The sequence below is a fragment of the Schistocerca cancellata genome, chromosome 10, assembly GCF_023864275.1.
Source record: "Schistocerca cancellata isolate TAMUIC-IGC-003103 chromosome 10, iqSchCanc2.1, whole genome shotgun sequence".
Lineage (NCBI taxonomy): Eukaryota > Metazoa > Arthropoda > Insecta > Orthoptera > Acrididae > Schistocerca > Schistocerca cancellata.
Window position 1 is genome coordinate 209,844,378 of NC_064635.1, and position 13,195 is coordinate 209,857,572.

The following is a 13,195-nucleotide window of genomic DNA, read 5'->3' on the forward strand; positions in this document are numbered from 1 at the left end:
TGGCTCGGTGTACAAGTGTTCTAAGCACCCCGGTCTTGTGTGCTGGGTGGTGGCAGCTGTCGGCCTGTAGGTATAAGCCTGTGTGTGTTGGCTTTCGGTACACACTGTGGCTGAAGGTGCCCTCCGCCTTCTTCTTCATCAGGACGTCCAGAAATGGAAGCTGACCGTCCTTTTCTAGCTCCACGGTGAATTTAATATTCGGATGCCTCGAGTTCAGGTGGTCCAGGAAGTCTTCCAGTTTTTTGTGGTCACAAAAAACTGGGGCCAAATGACAAATGTGTCATCAACGTAGCTCAGGAAGCATGTTGGCTGGTAAGTGGCAGTTGTAAGAGCCTCGTCCTCGAACTTCTCCATAAATAGGTTGGCCACTACTGGTGACAAGGGGCTACCCATCGCCACCCCTTCAGTCTGTTCATAGAATTGACCTCCACATAGAAAGTAAGTCAATGTTAGAATATGCTTAAACAGATCCAGCACAGCTCCATCAAACTTCTCACTGATTAAGTCAAGCATGTCCTTAAGGGGCACTCTGGTGAACAGGGACACCATGTCAAAACTGACCATTAAATCTGCATCTGAGAAACGTAGGTTTTTAAGACGATCCACAAAGACCCGTGAGTTGTGGATGTGGTGTGTACACTTCCCCATATATGGTGCCAACATTTTCTTGAGATATGTTGCAGCTGGGTAGGTGGCTGCCCCAATATTGCTCACAGTGGGTCGTAGTGGTACACCCTCTTTGTGGATTTTAGGTAGTCCATAGAGTCTGGGTGGTACTGGTGCCTTGGATTTCAGTTGTTTGATAACTTTCTCAGGCCAGCCAGTTTCCTTCAGCAGAGACTTGGTTTTTCTGTCCACCGTGTCAGTTGGATCCTGCTTTAGTGGTTTGTAAGCCGGGTCCTCCAGAAGTCGCCGGATCTTCAGGTCATAGTCACCTTTCTGCAGTATCACTGTGGAGTTCCCCTTGTCTGCTGGTAATACCACCATGTCGTCATCTTCTTGTAATCTCCTGAGGGCCATCCTGTCATCTCTTGAGATGTTGGACTTAGGCGGCCTGCCTCTGGTAAGGGCTCTGCATGTCTCTCTCTGAATCTCTTCAGCCGTACTTGAGGGTAGTGTGTTGACAACTTGTTCCACAGAGCTGATGAAATTGGTTACCAGTAGATCTCTAGGAGTGACAGCGAAATTTAGGCCCCTGCCAAGAACCTTCAGGGTAGCTTCATCCAGTGTTCTGTCACTCAAATTTACAACCTTGAGAGTGTTATGATTTTGTTGCACTCTGCTGTTCAGGCGTTCAAATTTTGCCAATTGTCGGGCTGTAACATTGTTCTTGATGCATGCTGCTAGTGACCAAGACACTCCATCAATTCTGTCCCAATCCTCTTGCACTGGTTTGGCAGCCATGTACAGATGTAGATGTAACAGCTCCCTGGACGTGATATAAAGTTCTTGGCAGATGTCACGGACTCTTTCTCTCACCAGAGCGATGCTGGCTCAGTGCTTGATCCTGTTGGCCGCCCTAGACATAATATGATGTTTGATTTTGGCAAATACAGGCACCACATCTCCATCTCTGCACCTGAGGAGGAAGTTGAGTGAGCCCACCATCCTCTCTTTGTGTTGTCGCAGCTTGTCCAGTTTCTTCATATTGCAACACATTTCCTCCCCGTAGAGTCTTGTGATGTAATTTCTTGGACTTTCCTGGCGATTTGATGACATCTCGTGGAAATCGGGTGTTCTGCCGGATATCTGCGTCTTCCAAACACGATATTTCAGCGTCATTACTTGACGTCTTCATCAGGCGTGGACGGAATAGGGAACGTCCAGAGTGGCAGGGGAGCGCCACTCACGGGCGCGGACCGAGAAGGCAACACCAGGAGGCCACGACCGCAGTTGGAGGCGGCCAGATTGGGTGCGGACGGAATAGGGAACACCTAGAGCGGCAGCATAGAGCGAGTCGCAGGTGCGGACCTACTAGGGAATGGCAAACAGAACAGCAGGCACCGGGCAGGCATAAATATGTGACCCGGTCCAGCAAGCAGCCAGTCTCAGGGAACACCTGATGAAGACGTCAGGTAATGACGTCGAAATATCGTGTTTGGAAGACGCTGATATCCGGCAGAAAACCCGATTTAAATTACTGAACTATCAGTTTAATAAGTCACAGCTGCAAAATACTAACGGGAATTCTTTACAGACGAATGGAAAAACTGGTAGAAGTCTACCTCGGGGAAGATCAGTTTGGATTCCGTAGAAATATTGGAACACGTGAGGCAATACTGACCTTACGACTTATCTTAGAAGAAAGATTAAGGAAAGGCAAACCTACGTTTCTAGCATTTGTAGACTTAGAGAAAGCTTTTGACAATGTTGACTGGAATACTCTCTTTCAAATTCTAAAGGTGGCAGGGGTAAAATACAGGGAGCGAGAGGCTATTTACAATTTGTACAGAAACCATATGGCAGTTATAAGAGTCGAGGGGCACAAAAGGGAAGCAGTGGTTGGGAAGGGAATGAGACAGGTTTGTAGTCTCTCTCCGGTGTTATTCAATCTGTATATTGAGCAAGCAGTAAAGGTAACGAAAGAAAAATTCGGAGTAGGTATTAAAATCCACGGAGAACAAATAACAACTTTGATGTTCGCCGACGACATTGTAATTCTGTCAGAGACAGCAAAGGACTTGGAAGAGCAGTTGAACGGAGTGGACAGTGTCTTGAAAGGAGGATATAAGATGAACATCAACAAAACCAAAACGAGGATAATGGAATGTAGTCAAATTAAGTCGGGTGATGCTGAGGGAGTTAGTTTAGGAAATGAGACACTTGAAGTAGTAAAGGAGTTTTGCTATTTGGGGAGCCAAATTACAGATGATGATCGAAGTAGAGAGGATATAAAATGTAGACTGGCAATTGCAAGGAAAGCGTTTTTGAAGAAGAGAAATTTGTTAGCATCGAGTATTGATTTAAGTGCCAGGAAGTCGTTTCTGAAAGTATTTGTATGGAGTGTAGCCATGTATGGAAGTGAAACATGGACAATAAATAGTTTGGAAAAGAAGAAAATAGAAGCTTTTGAAATGTGGTGCTACAGAAGAATGCTGAAGATTAGATGGGTAGATCACATAACTAGTGAGGAGATATTGAATAGAATGGGGGAGAAGAGGAGTTTGTGGCACAACTTGACAAGAAGACGGGACCGGTTGGTAGAGCATGATCTGAGGCATCATGGGATCACAAATTTAGCATTGGAGGGCAGCGTGGAGGGTATAAATCGTAGAGGGAGACGAAGAGATGAGTACACTAAGAAGATTCAGAAGGATGTAGGTTGCAGTAAGTACTGGGAGATGAAGAAGCTTGCACAGGATAGAGTAGCATGGAGAGCTGCATCAGACCAGTATCAGGACTGAATACCACAAAAAAAAAAAAAAAAAAAAAAAAAAAAAAAAAAAAAAAAAAAAAAAAAAATTTGGAAAGGTGTGTTGGGTTGGCTTATACAGGCGAACAGTGCAACTGTGCTTTTCAAGGAAGAGTACTATTAGCTTCTTGGTGATCTGACAAAAGTTCTCAGTTGGGTTCACGGACTGGAGCAAGCAAATGCTGCCCACCACAGGCTAACACATAGACAACCAAAGGAAGAGTGGAAGTCGAGGGACAACAAGCTGCACTTTCCTTGCACAGTATCAGCACTATATGTGTGCTTAATGCTTCAGCATAGGAGAACAGTCACTTCCCTGTGCCTACCTTACACTCGAGCACTGTTTTTAGACTGCCATTGTTAGTGGCCCAAAATCGTGAGACTTTAACTTGCTTCAGCCAATCGAGAACTAGAGAGTTATCTTTCAGAAAATCACGAGTGAGTAGCACTGTCTCCCTTTTCTCTGTTACCATTAACAGTATAACATCCACGATGAAGCAGTGAGTGCTCTATTTTTGTAGACAGCGTATCCTCTAACCCAGCAACGTGGCAGGTGCAACTGTCATTAGACACGGTAGGAGTAGACTAAGCACACAGGCTCCTAGTTCTGTGCATAGAAAACTGTGCACTGACTTCCGAACTTGTGACATGCACATAGTCCACCTGTGTTGATGAGTGGCATCATTATGAGTAAGAGAGTTCGGTGAGGTTTATGGGCCTCATTTCTGATGAAAAGCTCTCACAGCCATCACACGTTAGAGACCAGAGAGCACTGTCTCTCAAGCACTTGAACAACAGGCTTTGGACAGCACTCGTGCATACCTACTGTAACTTCATGAGACTTTCATGAGTTTTGCTGTGGATTATTAATTATTAAGACCCTCACACCTAAAAATCTTGGGTGTCGTCAGCCGTCGAGGACGAGGACGACCACATTTGCCTATAAGCCCCACCCAATTTCCAGCCTTCATTATCAGGCTGATAAGCTACAATTATCCAAAGGCAGCTGCACACGGTATGTCAGGTGTGTAGATTCTCGTGCGATCCACGTTGCTAGTATTCCATTGTATATGAAACAGACTTCTTTAAATTTTCCACTAATGCCAATACCATTTGTGTTTGCTCGGAGCTTGGCACAAAGTGTCACAGTGGTAAGACATTGGACTCATTTTCAGGAGTCTGAGGTTCAAATCTCTGTCCAGTCACCTCGATTTACATTTTCCATTGTTCCCCTAAACCTGGTAAGACAAATAGTGGGATGGTTCCTTTGAAAAGGAGATCACCCATATTCTCTGCTAAAGGGAGTAATGGGAGCCCAGACACACATGTGTGCTTCCGCACCAATTTTTTGTGTAGATAGGTGCACCAGTCATGAATTCGCACAAAGGTGGATGGCTGATAGGCCGATATATCAAAGCGAGAACTGAATGTCATCTGACTGCAATCTCAAAATCTTACGGAGTACTCATAATGCTGGTAAAACTTAGAGATAAAATCTTTTTTGTGTCTTCTAGGTCAAAGAAGACTTGTTGCATCTCAATCCTGTGTTTCTGGCCACCGGTCGGTGTGTGATAGCTGTGTCCTGGCCAGAGAGAATACTACCACACCTGGTTGCGACGTGCTCGGCAGACGTACATAACCTCTGCAGAGACAAGATGCTGCACAAACTAGTTCAGCGAGAAGAGGGCCTTGCTGGGAAGGTGAGCTTTAGTACAGTAGTGTGCCTGATAAACTATGTTACGTATGTGTTACATAACAGTTACTTGCAAGCAAAAATTATTTTTAGCTACATATTCTCCACTGAACTCTGAGATTTCATTCCATTGGATTCCATTCCTTTCTATAAATCAGAAAAGAAGTTGACATCTAGTTCTCCATATTATTAGTTTTTGGCACAGATAATCTACATCCGAGCCTAATGTTTTTTCTCAAAACTATTTTTTTATGTAAAGAAACAGAACAGAATCACATTTCAGTCAGATATGGTGAATACAGTAATGTAAGTGAGGAACCGTATTGAAGTCCATCACAAAAACAGATGTGTGAGCTGGCATATTGCGCTCATGCAGAACCCTCTTTTGCATCATTCATTTATTTACAGATTGCATTCCATTAATCCCCTCGAGAAAGATAGCCTTTGGCAGTATGGAATGAGCCATATTGTACATTGTAAGTCAGAAGTAGCCACTGCAGGCAACATTGTGAACTATACTAACAACATATTACGATTAGTGCTAATCTAAGCTCATTGATGATTACAAGTGCTGCTCAGTAAAAAATGATCGCACCTTTACTTGTCCTCATAATTTTGACATCCTTCTCAAAGTAGTCTCCTTCAACTGTGAAGCCCTTGTCCCAGCATTTCTGCCAGTCTGCAAATACGTGCTGGAAACCATTTTTAAAAAGGTCCTTCAGAATCTCCTGTCCAACCTTCACTACTGCTTCTGACAATGGAAAATGTTTTTTACAAAGGCGTTTCTTCAGATCAGGAAATAAGAGTCGCAAGGGTCTAAATTTGGACTTTTGAGAGGTTGAGGTATGCACTTCACATTGGTTTTTGCAAGAGATTGGTAACAATATTTGTAGTACCAGGTGTACCGGTATGAAATGAGCGTTAAGATACAAATGTGTCGATAGGGAACATTTGTTGTGACCGAGCCTTAATCTTTTTTGTTTGGCTGGTATGACATCTATATTTAGTATACATCAAGTCATGGAACAAACAACATCATATGTTTTCATCATGTTAACAATGTCGAATTTTGTACCAGAACTGATGATTTGCGGAAAGCATTAAGTGTTTGTTTTCATTTGAAAAAAAGTGCTGCAGAGTCGCATCGAATGCTTGTCGAGGCAAATGGTGATCATGCTGTATCGGAAGCAACATGCAAAATATGGTTTCAACGGTTCAGAAATAATGATTTTGATGTAAGAAATGAAGAACGTGGAAGACCACCAAAAAAGTTCGAAGACACCAAATTGGAAGCAATATTGGATGATCATACTTTGAGTCAGAAGCAGACGGCAACAATGCTAAATGTTGCACAACAAACAATTTCTGACCATTTGAAAGCTATGGGAAAGATTCAAAATTGTGGAAAATGGGTGCCACATGAATTGAATGGAAGACAGATGGAAAACCGAAAAACCATTTGTCAAATTTTGCTTCAAAAACATGAAAGAAAATCAATTTTTCATCGAAATGTTACTGGTGATGAAAAATGGATTTATTTTAAGAATCCTAAATGGGAAAAATCGTGGGTAAATCCGGGACAACCATCAACATTGATTGCAAAACCAGATCGATTCGGCAAGAAGACAATGCTCTGTGTTTGGTGGGATCAGAAAGGTGCGGTGTATCATGAGCTCCTAAAACCCGGTGAAACTGTGAGTACTAATCGCTACAGACAACAAATGATCAATTTGAACTATGCATTGATCGAAAAAAAGACCAGAATGGGCCAGAAGACATGGCAAAGTAATTTTTTTACACGACAATGCACCTGCACACAAGGCAAAACTGGTTCAGGATACAATCAAAACACTTGGCTGGGAGCTGCTACGCCACCCGCCATATTCAACGGACTTGGTCCCTTCGGACTACCATTTGTTTTCATCAATGGGACATGAACTGGCTGAGGAACACTTCGATTCCTACGAAGAAGTCGAAAATTGGGTATCTGATCGGTTTGCTTCAAAAGACGAATATTTCTATTGGCGTGGTGTCCACAAATTGCCAGAAAGATGGTTAAAATGTATAGAAAGCAATGGTCAGTAATTGGAATAAAATGTTTTTACTTTCAAATTCAAAATTTGTGTTTCATTTACGCAAAAAAAAAACGCGCATTTCATACCGGTACACCTGGTATGTGGTTGGTTGTTCATTACTGTTGCACAGCATTCAGCCTGTATCGTGGATATATAGCCTTTTTCATCTAATGTGGACTTACAAACTTTTTCAGGATATCTGTGTCATATTGTCAAGTTGTTGATGTGTGTACAGATAGAACATGCTGGTAAACTATTCCGTGAACGTAAAACACTGAGATGGCCAAAACTTTCCCAGCAAAAGCAACAACTTTTGCGTTTTTGGGTCTTCATGATGGAAATTTCCACACTGAACTTCGCTCTTTGCTCTCAGGATCAAAATGACATAACCTAGTTTCATCAGCAGTGTTTGCCTTTGAAAGAAACTGTGGATCTCTGTCTAACATCAATTTTAACTCCATTCTGAAGTGCACACGAATGTTCTTTCATTCGAGAATCAACATTCTTGGAACCCACTGCACACAAACACATCTTGTGTAAACTTTCTGTCACCAAGTTGTAGATGGCACCCAGTGAAATTTTCAGTATTTCAGAAAGTGTTCATAAAGCTATTCGCCAATCCTCTCTCACAATGGCACCAGCAATGCTAATGTTCTCTTGTGTAAGAGCAGTAACTGGAGTGCTGGGTCCTCCTCCTTTTGAAACTGTCTACTCTCTGCAAACATATTAAACCATCTTCCAGCCATGCTATGAGGAAGAAGACTCTTCATAGGCCTCCTGTAACATCATATGGGCCTCAGCTGAAGGTTTGTTGAAATGAAAGCAGAATTGCAAAGCTGGATGTTGTTCATCGCATGTCACCTTTGTTGTTGTGGTAGACAGTGTAGCAGATCTTAACGACTCTACATCAAAGACTTAATTGAAATACAGAAAATTTGCCTCTTGTGTATATTCCACTATGGGAATTTCATTTTTCTAATATTTTGAAAAATATGAAAACGATGTGCAACTCACTCTTGTTCCTCTTCCTGTTTGAGTTTCTGCGTGCATATTTTGTTGGCGTAATTTTATGGTGAAATAATAATTAGATGCTTAAAATGCTTTGTTTTATTTAGTGGAGCTATAGTTTATACCATACTCCACTAATTAAAAATATTTTATGTACTTTTCAGCCTGTTGAATTAATTGTAAGTAGACAGTTTGGTGACGCAATGATTGTGTGCCAGAAGGACACTGTTGTTCCCAAATTACAACATACTTAATTTGAGCCTGAGTGTTTTAAAATTACGACATACAATCATAATTATTATTTTCCTCAATAGCTAGTGTCTCCAAGCTCCTTTTTCTTTAACTACAACCTTTGGCTATGATCATCTCAATGTTCCGACTAGTAAAGGTATCTCATGGCACCAAAGATAAATTTGTGCCATATCATTGAATTTAGGCATTGGATTTAGCAGCAAAATATTTTCCTTTTCTTGTAGGGTATGCAATGTTACCCTCCTTTGTCAGAAATTTAACTTTCAAACATTTAACCTTTAAAGGGTGTACTATCATATGAAAGGAAGATATACAATACGATGGTACTCAACATGGCTCAGCCTGCCAGCCTCTCACAGCTGAGAACCAGGAGTGCCAACAATGAAATTAGCACAGTGTGTTTGGTACATATTAAACTAATAAAATATCACAAGATTAAATTCTTGTGTGAGAGATTAAGACCGTAAAAAAATTATGATCATTCTTTATTGAACTGCTTTTATATATGAATTACTGCAAGGTTACTATATATCATTAGAATAAACAACGTACTTTAAAAAAGGCCACTGCTTTTCCTCTTGCATTACTAAACTATTCTTTTTATTTAATATTGTGCAAACTTGACCACTTTCTGAGATCACGATCAGCTGCCTGTACAGGGTGAGTCACTAACTATTGCCACTAAGATGAACTCCAAAAGTGTGATAGAAGCTGAAAAGTTTGTGGGACAAAAGTTGCATGTGACAAGGGGGCCATAATATGATTTGTTGGCAGGTGGCTTCGTTTCAGAGATATGGAGGGCAACCCCGTTTTTTTTTTTTTTTTTTTTTTTTTAATGGGATGCTGTAGTTTGGTACTTATTTTCTTATAATGGGTATTGAGACAAATCCAATGATTAACGGTAAGTTATTTGAAGATCAACGAAAGTCACAAAGGTGGCATGACTGTACATTTACAGAAAGTGTTCGAAGTGATGACCTTTGGTATCAGTGCAGTGCTCCAATCTTCTTATCATGGACTCAGTGGTATTCCTTATCATATCTTCAGGCATAGTTGGAATGTCTTTATAAACAATGTCTTTTATGAATTACCACAAGAAAAAATCCAGAGGCGCCAAGTCTGGTGAACGATTTGGCCATGACACATCTCCTCCACTTCCAATCCACCCCCCAGGGGGGTCCACAACTCTTTTGTGGATACGTGCGTAGCGAGCACGGGACCCCGAGCTAATGTGGCCTTCCTTCCTTTCCGGGCTGCATACCTTCCCTTTCCGCTTCCTTCCCCATCCCCCATCTTCACCCCTCCTCCCCTCACCTCTGGCTCTTTCCTTCCCTTTCTCCCCATCTGGGAGTATGGTTTGTGCCTACGTCCGGAGACGGACGCTCGAAAATGTAACGCATTCTTCGCCTTCTTTGCTTGTCTGTCTTCTTCCTTCCTTTGTCCTTCTCTTTTCTTTACCTCTTCTCTTTACCCTTTTCTCCGCTGCGGCGTTTGAGACCTCTCTTCTTTCCTTTCCTTTCTCTTTCTTCCTCCCTGTGCGTGTCTGAAGGCCTACCCACGCATTTTTGTGCGTAGCCGGTGACGGGGTAACGCGTAATTCCCCGCCCCGGGTAGACAGGTAGGACACGTACGTACCCCCTGGTAACAGCCAGGCCCAGGGAGAGCTGATTACCCGAGCTGATACCTTCCGAAAGTGCCGATTGGTCCCTCTGTCCGTTTGTCGGGAGGTGTGACCTGAGGTGTGAACAATCACCTAAGGCGGGAGTGCCCTCAGAGAGGGCCCCACAAGGGAGGAGCGCACCATCGGAGACGCCGGTAATCATGGGCGATTCTTCCGCAATAGCTTCCTCACCTTCCACTATGTGTGCTCACAAGCGTAAGTATACTGAGTCTCAGCCACAGACGGTTCTTCCATTGTTGCCACAGTTCCTTGTTGTTTCTCAGTCTGACGAAGGTCACGACTTCTCCACGGTCAACCTTTTCATTATTCAGAAAGGTGTCGACGCAATTGCAGGTCCTGTAAAGTCTTGTTCCAGATTACGGAATGGCACCTTGTTGTTAGAAACAGTCAGTGCCCTCCAGGTACAAAAATTGCTGCGTGCTTCACTGCTCCACACCTTCCCTGTCCGGGTTGAAGCGCACCGTACTTTAAATTCCTCGCGTGGAGTCGTTTATACATGCTCCCTCGATGGATTGTCTGACGAAGAAATTCAGAACTACCTGTCTGACCAGGGCGTAACGGCTGTTCATAGAGTTATGAAAAGGGTTGACATGAACATCATTCCAACCCACACTGTCTTCTTGACATTTGACAAAGTTCAACTTCCATCGAAAATTAAAGCAGGCTATGAGATAATTTCCGTTCGCCCTTATGTCCCAAACCCTACGCGTTGCTATCGGTGTCACCGGTTCAATCACACCAGCCAGTCCTGTTCCAATCCGGCCAAATGTGTTACGTGTGGCAAGGATGCCCATGAGGGTGCTTGTCCACCTCCATCCCCTTGCTGCATCAACTGTATGGGTGACCACGCTGCTTCCTCTCGAGATTGCCCCGTTTTTAAGGACGAAAAGCTCATCCAGGAAATAAGAGTGAAGGAAAAGGTGTCGACCTTTGCTGCTCGAAAATTATTCGCCAGTCGACAGCCCACCGTGCCTCAGACAGGAAAATACAGCACTGTCCTTGCTTCTCCTCGGCCAACAAAGGAGGCGGCCACGCAGACTTGCGACCTCACCTTTAGTGCCACGGTCGTCAGATCGGCCAGCGCAAAGATCGCCCGTTCAACCTCACCACTTTCGCCTGCCCACTCTATGGCTCACTCTTCATCGGGTTCTGCTAAATCTCGAGCCCAAAAGTCAGACACCAAGACTTCGAAAAAAGAGCATACTCGTGAAGATTTTTTACGTACCGCAACTTCACAACCATCGGTTCCTCCTTCATCTAAACATCATAATTCCAAGAAGGCTACAAAGAAACCCAGTTCATCTCCTTCTCCGCCAAGGCGTGTCCCATCTACAGCACCACCTGGCGTAAATCGCCCTCGGCCGTCTTCTGTGTCGCCGAGATGCACTGCTGGTGGCCGGTCAACCGGCCGATCGCTGGTGGCAGGAGCTGTTCCTGAACAACCTATGGATCAGGATCATCTGCCTTAGGCTGAATGCCATTCCATGCTGTCGGTCGCAAGCTCTGAGCAGTCGTTGAGTTGACAGCAACCTTGGTCACATTCCTCCATTTTCTGTTCACCCTATGTCCGTTATCCACTGGAATATCCGCGGCATTCGAGCCAATCGGGATGAATTGTCGATCCTCTTACGATCCTACTTGCCGATCATCTTCTGTCTTCAGGAAACAAAGCTGCGTCCCCATGACCGCTTTGTTCTCCCTCATTTTCAGTCCGTCCGATATGATCTCCCCTCTGTTGAAGGCACTCCAGCCCATGGAGGACTCAAGATTCATCTCCATGATACTCTCCATTATCACTCAATCCCCTTAAACAGTTCCTTCCAAGCTGTCGCCGTCCGTCTTTCCCTTTCTGGATACACGTTCTCTCTTTGTACTGTATACATTCCATCGTCCACACCAATGGCACGAGCTGATCTCCTTCATCTTCTTGGTCAGCTTCCACCCCCCTATTTGCTGGTTGGGGACTTCAATGCCCACCACCCGCTTTGGGGATCTCCACATCCTTGTCCACGTGGCTCACTATTGCTAGACGTCTTCCACCAAGTGGATCTAGTTTGCCTCAACACTGGGGTCCCTACATTTTTGTCTGCCTCCACGACAAATTTATCTCATTTGGACCTTGCGGTCGGTACTGTTCCGCTAGCTCGGCGCTTCGAATGGTTTGCCCTTGATGATACACACTCGAGTGACCACTTTCCATGTGTCCTTAGACTGCAGCCTCAACTGCCATATATGCGCCCGAGACGCTGGAAGTTTGCCCAGGCCGACTGGACACTTTTTTCGTCTCTAGCGACATTCGATGACCGTCACTTTCCCAGCGTCGACGATGAGGTCACACACATTACCGACGTTATTCTTACAGCTGCGGAACGTTCAATACCACGCACCTCCGAATTGCCCCGGCGCCCCCCAGTTCCTTGGTGGAACGAGGCATGCCGTGACACAATACGTGAACGGCGACGTGCTCTCCGCATTTTCCGCCACCATCCTACTTTGGCCAACTGTATCCGCTATAAGCATTTCCAAGCGCGATGCCGTCGTGTCATCTGCGATAGCAAGAAGGTAAGCTGGAAATTCTTTGTTAGCTCATTTAACACCTTCACTCCCTCCTCGGAAGTTTGGAGTCGGCTTCAACAGTTCTCAGGCGCGCCTAGTTTCTCCCCGGTCTCTGGGCATGATACATTAGTGGACCCCGTCGCAATTTCTAACTCATTGGGTCAGCACTTTGTTGAGATTTCGAGCTCTTCAAATTACCCGCCAGCGTTTCTCCCGAAGAAACGTGCAGTGGAAGTGCGACCTCTTGCTTTCTCCTCTCCAAATCGCGAAAGCTACAATACTGTTTTCTCCATGCGGGAACTCCAACATGCACTCTCTTCTTCTCGCTCCTCCGCCCCAGGACCAGATGGTATCCACGTCCAAATGTTGCTGCAATTATCAACCCATAGTCTGCGTTACCTCCTTCGCCTTTATAATCGAATTTGGACCGACAGTACTTTTCCCAGACGATGGCGGGAAGCTATCATCGTTCCTGTTCCGAAACCTGGAAAGGACAAACATCTCCCCTCTAGCTATCG

The 13,195-nt window shown here is 44.3% G+C and overlaps 1 protein-coding gene across 2 annotated transcripts in view; it reads left to right on the plus strand.

Annotated features, from left to right (window-relative positions):
- Positions 1-13,195, plus strand: part of LOC126106646 (uncharacterized) — a 201,081-nt gene that overhangs the window by 99,745 nt on the left and 88,141 nt on the right. For both annotated transcript variants that reach the window (XR_007523379.1, XM_049913002.1), the window contains exon 3: positions 4,927-5,112. Coding sequence is in view for 1 of the 2 variants with exons in the window: in XM_049913002.1 (XP_049768959.1) it covers positions 4,927-5,112 (186 nt within the window). In the remaining variant the exon portion in view is untranslated. The remainder of the gene's footprint in view (positions 1-4,926; positions 5,113-13,195) is intronic.